At 41.7% G+C, this 8,237-nt stretch overlaps 1 protein-coding gene across 6 annotated transcripts in view; it reads left to right on the top strand.

Moving 5' to 3' along the window:
* Positions 1-1,655: 1,655 nt before the first annotated feature.
* The window catches only part of Fam104b (family with sequence similarity 104 member B), a 26,769-nt gene continuing 20,187 nt past the window's right edge, over positions 1,656-8,237 (top strand). The window contains exon 1 of one of the 6 annotated variants that reach the window (XM_013350647.2): positions 1,656-1,851. In XM_013350647.2, the coding sequence (XP_013206101.1) occupies positions 1,847-1,851 (5 nt within the window). In that variant the 5' untranslated portion in view covers positions 1,656-1,846. The other 5 variants (XM_026784815.1, XM_013350646.2, XM_026784813.1 and 2 more) reach the window with 5 other exon arrangements.

Raw genomic sequence — 8,237 nt, 5'->3', positions numbered from 1 at the left:
GCTTCTCATTCTTTTTTTTTTTAAATTTATTTATTTATTAAAGATTTCTGTCTCTTCCCCGCCACTGCCTCCCATTTCCCTTCCCCTCCCCCAACCAAGTCCCCCTCCCTCCTCAGCCCGAAGAGCAATCACTGGCTCCTCATTCTTACACTTGAGGAAACAGCATGCCCAGAAAATAAAGGGACAGTACTTTAAGGAAATGGTAAAACTCAGGTGGAAGCAAAATTCTTTTAGGTCCTGGCCCATCAGGAGACCCTATGAAAAATAAAGAACTGCCAATCTGTCTTTATGGGAAACCTACTGTCATTAAAAGATGGGGTACAGCCTACAGTTCACATCCCCTGATAAGCTAGGTAGCAAGGAGGACCAAAGAGAGACACTCATGGATTCCCCCTAGAAAGGGGAAATAGATAAAATCTGAGTAAATTGGGAGCATGGCGGGTGGGGGGGGGAAGAAAGGGATGGGAAGGAGAGCATGGAGGACCAGGATGAGATTGTCCAGTTGCAAGAGGGACAGAGAGGGAGAGCAAGGAAAGAGATATCTTGAGAGAGGGATTCAGTATGGGGTTAGGGAGAAACCTGGCACTAGGGAAATTCCCAGGAATCCACAAGGATGACCCCAGCTAAGACACCAAGCAATAGTGGAGAGGGTGCCTGAGCTGGCCTTCCCCTGTAATCAGATCGATGACTACCTTAATTGTCACCATAGAACCTTCATTCAGTAACTGATGGAAGCAGATGCAGAGATCCACAGCTAAGCACTGGGCCAAACTCCCAGGGTTCAGTCAAAGAGAGGGAGGGGCGATAATATGAGCTAAGGGGTCAAGATCATGATGGGGGAAACCCACAGAAACAGTGGGCACTCACTGACTCTAGACTGATAGCTGGGGAGCCTGCATAGGACTGAACTAGGCCCTCTGCATGTGCATGACAGTTGTGTGACTTGGACAATCTGTGGGGACACTGGCAGCGGGACCAGGGTTTATCCCTAGTGCAACAACTGGCTTTTTGGAGCACATTCTCTGTGGAGGGATACCTTGTTCAGCCTAGATACAGGGAGGAGGGCCTTGGTCCTGCCTCAAGTGATGTGACAGACTTTGTTGGGAGGCCTCACCCTCTCTGAGGATTGGCTGGGTTGGGGGTGAGAAGAGGGTGAGGGGAGGGGGGAGGGGAGTGGAGCGGGAGGAAGGGAAGGAGGGGGTACTGGGCTTGGTATGTAAAACAAAAAGATTATTTTTAAATAAAAGTAAATTTAAAAAGATGGGATACAGTTCCATTAAAAATGAAACCTCTTTTTGTTAAAAATATGATTTTTTTTTGTTAGGATAGAGCTAAAATAATTCAGAAGGCTTTTAAGATTTTTTTCTTGTCAATGCCTGGGAGCGCAGCAGGGCGCCTATCCTTTATTGGACCCACAGGCATGCTGTTGCCTGATGCTCAAATGTGACCTAAGAGGGAAAGAAGGCCCCAAAGGATGAGAGGCCCTCTTAAAGAGACAGATCATGCAGCCCCAGTGGTGGATTGCTTGGCGGATCGCTTAGGCGCTGCTGTGGGCAGTTAGATTCAGATAGGTGAGGGCCTGGAGGGCAGTGAGTACGTCAGAAATGGGTTCGAGGCTGGGGTGAGTGGGAGGAGCATGTTCTTGTGTACGTCCTGAGCGTGAGGCGCAGGGGGCTGTCGGGAACAGGTTCTGGACATCACCAACCACGTCTCTTAGGCAACAGGCAACTACAGCGTTGGAAGGAAAGTGCAGGAGACTCGGAGCCAGACTGGCAGCAACCTCCCCAGCTTATGCTTGCAGCCTCTGAACCAGCCAATCCTACCCTAAGAAGAGCTCATCTTTCCAATGTGGTAGGGACTTCCTGTTGCTGTTGCCATGGTTCCGCGGGCGGGACTTAAGAGAGGCTTCCTTTGTTTGAATGGTTCTCCAGTCCCCTTGCTCAGGTTTGAGTGCGTTGTGTGTTGTTCATCCCACCTGTCTTTCCCAGCCTTCATCTTATGGGCTGTGGGCAGAAAAGCAGCGGAAAAGATGGATGATCCTCCGAAGATGGACGATCCTCCGATGTGGGTGCCTGTCTGTTTCTTTAAAGTCTTAGATGGCAGTGTTGCGCCATACAGCCCTTTCTCCTCTGCCCTGTGTGTTTGAAAAAATACTGTGAGTCTTTTTAAACTAAGAAGGCTTTTTCGCCCTTCCCTTCTTCCCTTCTCGTCTTCCCTTTCTCCTCCCCTCCCCTTCCTTTCCCCGTAGTAGGATTTGTGCCTGCCTGGAACTGGCAATTGAGTTAATAAATTCTAGACTTTACCTTGTTGATATTCACAGCCTTAGAACAAATCCCTTTATTTTTCAAGTTGGCTTTACTGTTGTGGGGCAGCCTAGACACTACAGCGACTTGTGATTTGGCTTCTTTGAAAGGCTTTATTCTGTCCCCAGCTTGTCCTGGGTTTGTGGACTTTTATCCTTGTGTTCTTTCAGTGGAGACTTGGTTTCACTTCCATCTGGAAAATTTCTGTAAAGTGTTAATGAAAACAAGTTTTTTTTCTTACAGTCCTATCACCTAGTGATCACCATTAATTGTATTTCATGGTGATTGCCGTAGAGCTTTCTAATGTGTACGGCTCTTTTAAAGATACTAGGCTGCATATTTGTGCCTTTGCTTTAGCGTCTTAAAAACTTAGAAAATCAGACCAAATTCCATTGATATGCAATTATTGTATGTCACATTAAAATCTCATATTTAGCATAAGCCATTTGTCACGCGAACATTTTCCTCAGTGTGACGAAATTATTTAATAACTGATATGAATTATACAAACAACCCATAGCCCCATCTCATTACCAAATATTTTAAAAGTATATTGTTGCTAAGTACAAGATCTGTACTAGTTTGTTTCTTTTTTGCTCACCATCAGTTTTTAAGCACATAAAAAAGTGGCTAGCAGTGTGTTCTGAATAGATATGTTGTGTGTTTGAATTAGTGTTTGATTTCTGCAGGTTAATTTTGTTACAAATACAGTGTGACATTTCATAATATCCTGTGGTGTTTAAACAAGTTTCCTACATGCTTTTTCTTTCTATTTAAACTATGTGAGTAATAAGTATAATATTAGAATTTAAAACTACGTTTGTTTCCAGGTTTACATTCCTTCCCAGAGTGTCTTGTCTTTTCTTGTATTTAGCACAAAAAGGTGTTCTACAAGAGTGTATAATATAGAATGTGATTTCAGATCTGTGTGCCACAATCACTATAAATATAAAGGGTAGTGACTGCAGTGTCTGCTTCAGTGTTGATAACCTGCATAAATAGCTCAACAGGTTCTTAACTTGGGTCCTCACTACTAGATGTCACGTTATTATTGTCTCTGCTGTTTGCCATGACATATGTAGTAGGGAGTTTTAAACCAGGTCTTTATTTGTTTATTTCCGTCTGGGTGTGATAAAATCTCCTTAAATGTATAATCTCTTGAGATTCTCATTTCTACCTTCTAGTAGGAAATCATTGTGTAATTTTGGGTGAACTGAATTAAGAAGGATGTATTAATACATTACTCAAAGATATTGCTTCTTTAACGTACAAAGAATATTTTCATACATTCTTATATTTCTAGAAGTATATTCATTGACTTTACAAGTTCAAACTTTTTATATTAATTAAATTTGTTTTTGACAATATTTTTTTTCTATGGGCACCTGCTGCATGAAAGTTAATTCCCATTCTCTGTGAACTTTGGCTTTTGTGTACTCATCATCATTTATAAATTTTGAAAAATAATATTGATTTTGGTGCAAATGTAAAAATTAGCCCCACTGGCCGGGCGGTGGTGGCGCACGCCTTTAATCCCAGCACTTAGGAGGCAGAGGCAGGTGGATCTCTGTGAGTTCGAGACCAGCCTGGTCTACGAGAGCTAGTTCCAGGACAGGCTCCAAAACCACAGAGAAACCCTGTCTCGAAAAACCAAAAAAAAAAAAATTAGCCCCACTGTAACAATATTATATATTGTTACATATATATATACATAAATATATAAATATTATATATTTATAATTCCTTTTAAATTATATTTTTGGTCTTTAGATATATAATTATTAGTACTAATCTCACCCCCACCTCTCTGCTGGGGATGGAACTTAGAGCTTGGAGCTCTGAATGAACACACTACCACTGAACTACTGCTCTGCCTTCCTCAGAGTACTGAATCTATTTTCCACTGCTTTATTCTTTGGTATAGAGCTGAAAGTCCCATCTGCTCTTATCTCCCCTGCCACTTATTTTTAGCCTAATCTGTTAATTTTTCCACTGTCCTGATGAAGTCCCTATTAGAATGCTTTAAAAACTCCAAATAAATAAAAATTCTAAATGACTGCACATTTAAGATTTTCCATAACTACTTGCTACAATCACTACCCTCCAGGACTCTAACATATGTCTATTCCTCATATTCCCTGAACTTGTAATTTAGCACAATTACATGCTTTTTATACTCTGTCTAGATTCTCCAGATTTTGAGTCATTAAAACTACCCGTGCATGCACATAAATTTAACTTTTACCTATCAGGGCAGAGCTGGTAGTTGTGCAAATGGTTGTCTCTTTCAGTGTAGCTGAAGGGGCAAAGAATTCCTGGCAGTTTACATAAGCAGTGATGATTTTATCAAAGGAAGAGATGAGTATACGATGTGGCGTGGAGTGGTAGATTCACTAACCATGACTCTTCTACCATTTCAATCTCAAAAGGAATGTCAGTGTTGAGAGGACCTACATGAACTCCACTGACTTTCTCTGTCCTGTGGCAGTCTTACTTGTTTCCATGGAGAAGGGTGACTGCTCCTCTGATCCTGTCCAGTGGGTGTGGGAGTTTACAAAAGTGATGAAGAAATTGTTTTGCATATTCACTGTTAATTTATCATGGCAATCTCTTTTGTTTACTTGTTTTGTTGGTTATTTCTTAGATAGGGTATGTCTGTGGAGCTCAATCTGTTTTTATTCTTTTGCCTCAGCCATCTGTGTTTTGGGATAACAGAAGTATATTGCAAGCCGGGCTTTCTGATTCATTTCTATTATAGTCACCTTGGAATATATGGAAGAAAATAAATGTAAAAGTGTAATCCCTTTTTAATGTGTTTTGCATATTGTATTCATTTTTCCATAATTGTGGTAATATATCGTTCACTATTAGATTATGAAGTTGTTTTTTCCTACTAGGTAATAAGTATATTTTCTTAAAAGTCAATTTCCAGTAGTCTGCCATATATATCATCTACAACATGATTCACAGTTCCTTAATTGTTTCTGAAAAAGAAAAAAATAACGCTGCAATAAACACTTCTAGTACGTCATTGCCCTTGTTTAAACAATGTTCCTACTGTGGTTTCTGCCAAGTGGACACATACTGCAAGACTCCTCTGACCAAGAAAACTTGCCAGTATCTGCAACATTGTGTTTTGAGATTACTGCTAACCTTCAAAATTTTACTGTGTTGAGATTTGAATTTATCGTCTTAGTTTTTAAAAATGTCTTTCACATTATTTGTGATTCAGTGCTGTTTCATACATTTTAGTCATATACATTTTTATATACTCTGAAAATGAATTTTTAAAATTTCATATGTGATATTGGTTTTAAAGGGAATGCATCATGACTTGGGAGTACCTCTCGGTGGCAGTGCACTTGCATAGCAAGTGGGCAAGTAAATCCGTGGGATGAGTATCCACTTACACCAAAAAAAACCCCAAACAACAAATAAATGAGCATTAAAATAAAAATATTAAAATAATTCTCAAGGAACACTCCAAAAATTTCCATATACAGATTTATAATCTGAGAAAGATCATAGTCACAGACTGCCTGCCCTACATAAACTGCCATCGAGGTTCATCTCTAGAGTTGGCCCATTTTAGGTTTCTCCTTGATGTCTATGGTTAAAGAGACAGGGTAAAATGTTTGGGACACTAGGAGGAAAGCTTAGAGATCTTGAAACCAGTAGATTTCCAAATGTTTAAGTGCAAGAAAGTTTCTTGGGGGAGGGGTGTAGGTGGAAGGGTTCTTCTCTTACACCCTCTTGCCTAGTTGTTGCTACTCTCAGCTTCTGGTTCTCAGGGCTGAAGAAACAACCTGCCCAGAGAACAGCAAGTTTTGCTTATTTGGGTTGTTTTTTCAGGAAAGCAGGAGTGGATCATGGAGTTTGGACTGGAAGGGGTGATCTCTTGAGCCCTGGTCAAGGCCTACCTGTTTGCTCACAGGACTGTTTAGTCCCCCTCCCTTTTAAGTAAATATGCGCTCCCTGCACCGTTGACTTCTGTGAGGATTGAGTTAAAATAAGACAGGAGCAGAGAGATGCAAGCAGGGTGCCTGTCTTGTACTGAAGGGCACAGTCTTCTGTGTTGCCCAGGGCATGTCCCTGAGGAGACTTTAGAGGGGAAGAGAAGGATCCCCAGCAGGCAAGGCTCCATTGCTTGCCTGAGCGGTGTCATGGGGCCATGCGGTGGGCAGTTAGGATTAATGGGGATGAGCGGGATGAGCGCTGCAAGGAAGACAGTGAGTACAGCCACGTGAAAAGCAGGATCAAAGGCTGGGCGGAATGGGAGGAGTGTGTCCAGGGACTGGCATGCATCTCACGTGGTGCGCAGGGCAATAGGTCCTACTTATCAGCAGTCCCATTCTACAGCAGCGGTTGCATCCCTTGGTCAGCAGAGAACTACAGCACTGGAAGGAAGGCGCAGTCCTGCTTCTGGAGGGAGACTAACAAGGCCTTTCAGGACACTTGTGCTCAGGCTTCCGATTCAGCAGTACTACTACAAAGAACAGCATCTTCCGATGTGGTAGGGATTTCCTCTTGCTGTTGCTATGGTTTCACGAGCAAAACTAAGGGAGGTTTCCTTTGTTGGCATAGACTGTTTAGCTACTTGGGCAGGTGTGAGTTGTGAGTTCGCTGTGTGGTCTGTCTGGTTAGTCACCCCAGTAGGTTGGCTTTTCTCATCTTTATTTAATAGGTTGGGGGCAGAAAATTCCCCAGAAAAGATGGACTCTCTCTGATGTTGGGGTCTTTCTGACCCTTAGATGGCAGCATTTCTTAATGCAGTGGGCCTCTTTGCTTCTTCTCCCTCCCTTTGCCTGTGGAAAAAAAAAATCCCCTGCTGTGGAGTCTTTTTTTTTCCCTCTTAGAGTGGCTTTAGAGAAAAAAAAGTCTTGGAGTCTGAGATTAAGTTACCAACTTCCGAGATTCCCTCCCAACTCCCTACCTCTTGGACAAAGAGCTTTTCTGTTCCAGTTAGCCTTGGTTTATTGGGGCGGCCTAGGAACTCATTTTTTCCCCTTCTGGCCTTGGAGTTTATGCACCTTTGCAAATAATTTCTTCCAGTATAGATTTTATTTCACTGCATTCTGGACATTTTCTGGGGATTTAATGAAAACAGTTTTTACTCACAGACCTATCACTCAGTGATCATCATTAATTCCATTTGTGATTCTTGCTTAAGACATTTTCTCACCCATACAGGTACGTTTAAAGCATACTGAGATCCATATTTGCACATGAAAAAAACCTGTGGAATTATTGCTGTGAATCTCATTAACTTTACAATTACTGTAAGCTTCCTTAAAGTGCCACATATCTAGCTAGGCTGTGTTACCTTTATCCTAGTTTATCTAGCTACAACTATGACAGAGTTCTTTCCAAGATGATGGGAAAACAAAAGGAACCCTTGAATTCCTATAGAAATGTTAAACAACAAAGGATTTTCCCCTAGGAGCTTTACAAGTTCTACCCACCCCCACTGCCATCCCCAACCAGGACACCAACAGAACAGCGTCTGTCCTCCACACCACAGCTGTTGAACACAGGAACATTTCTTCTGGTTAATTTATTTTGTTTATGTATGTATCATTTCATAAAACTCAGTAGTATCTACAGTTTCTTTTTTCTTCTTTTTTTGGGGGGGGAGGGGTGAGAAACAGGGTTTCTCTATGTAATAACTCTGGCCTGGAACTCACTTTGTAGACCAGGCTAACATGGAACTCACAGAGATCCACTTCCCTCTGGCTCCTTAGTGCTGGATTTAAAGGTGTGCTCCACCCATGCTTGGCATATTGCAGTTTCTTAAATGGACTTTCTTTTCACTTTCTTGTGGGCATGTGCGTTATTACAATTTACCAAGAAAGTCTTCCCCAGTGTGTCTTTTACTCATTTTTTGATTCCAGGACAGAGAAGCATCCTCAAAAGCGCTGTGTTTTCTTTTTTTTT

This window comes from Microtus ochrogaster, chromosome X (assembly GCF_000317375.1).
Source record: "Microtus ochrogaster isolate Prairie Vole_2 chromosome X, MicOch1.0, whole genome shotgun sequence".
NCBI lineage: Eukaryota > Metazoa > Chordata > Mammalia > Rodentia > Cricetidae > Microtus > Microtus ochrogaster.
The sequence above is the reverse complement of the archived record's forward strand: the minus strand, read 5'-3'. Positions and strand labels throughout refer to the sequence as shown.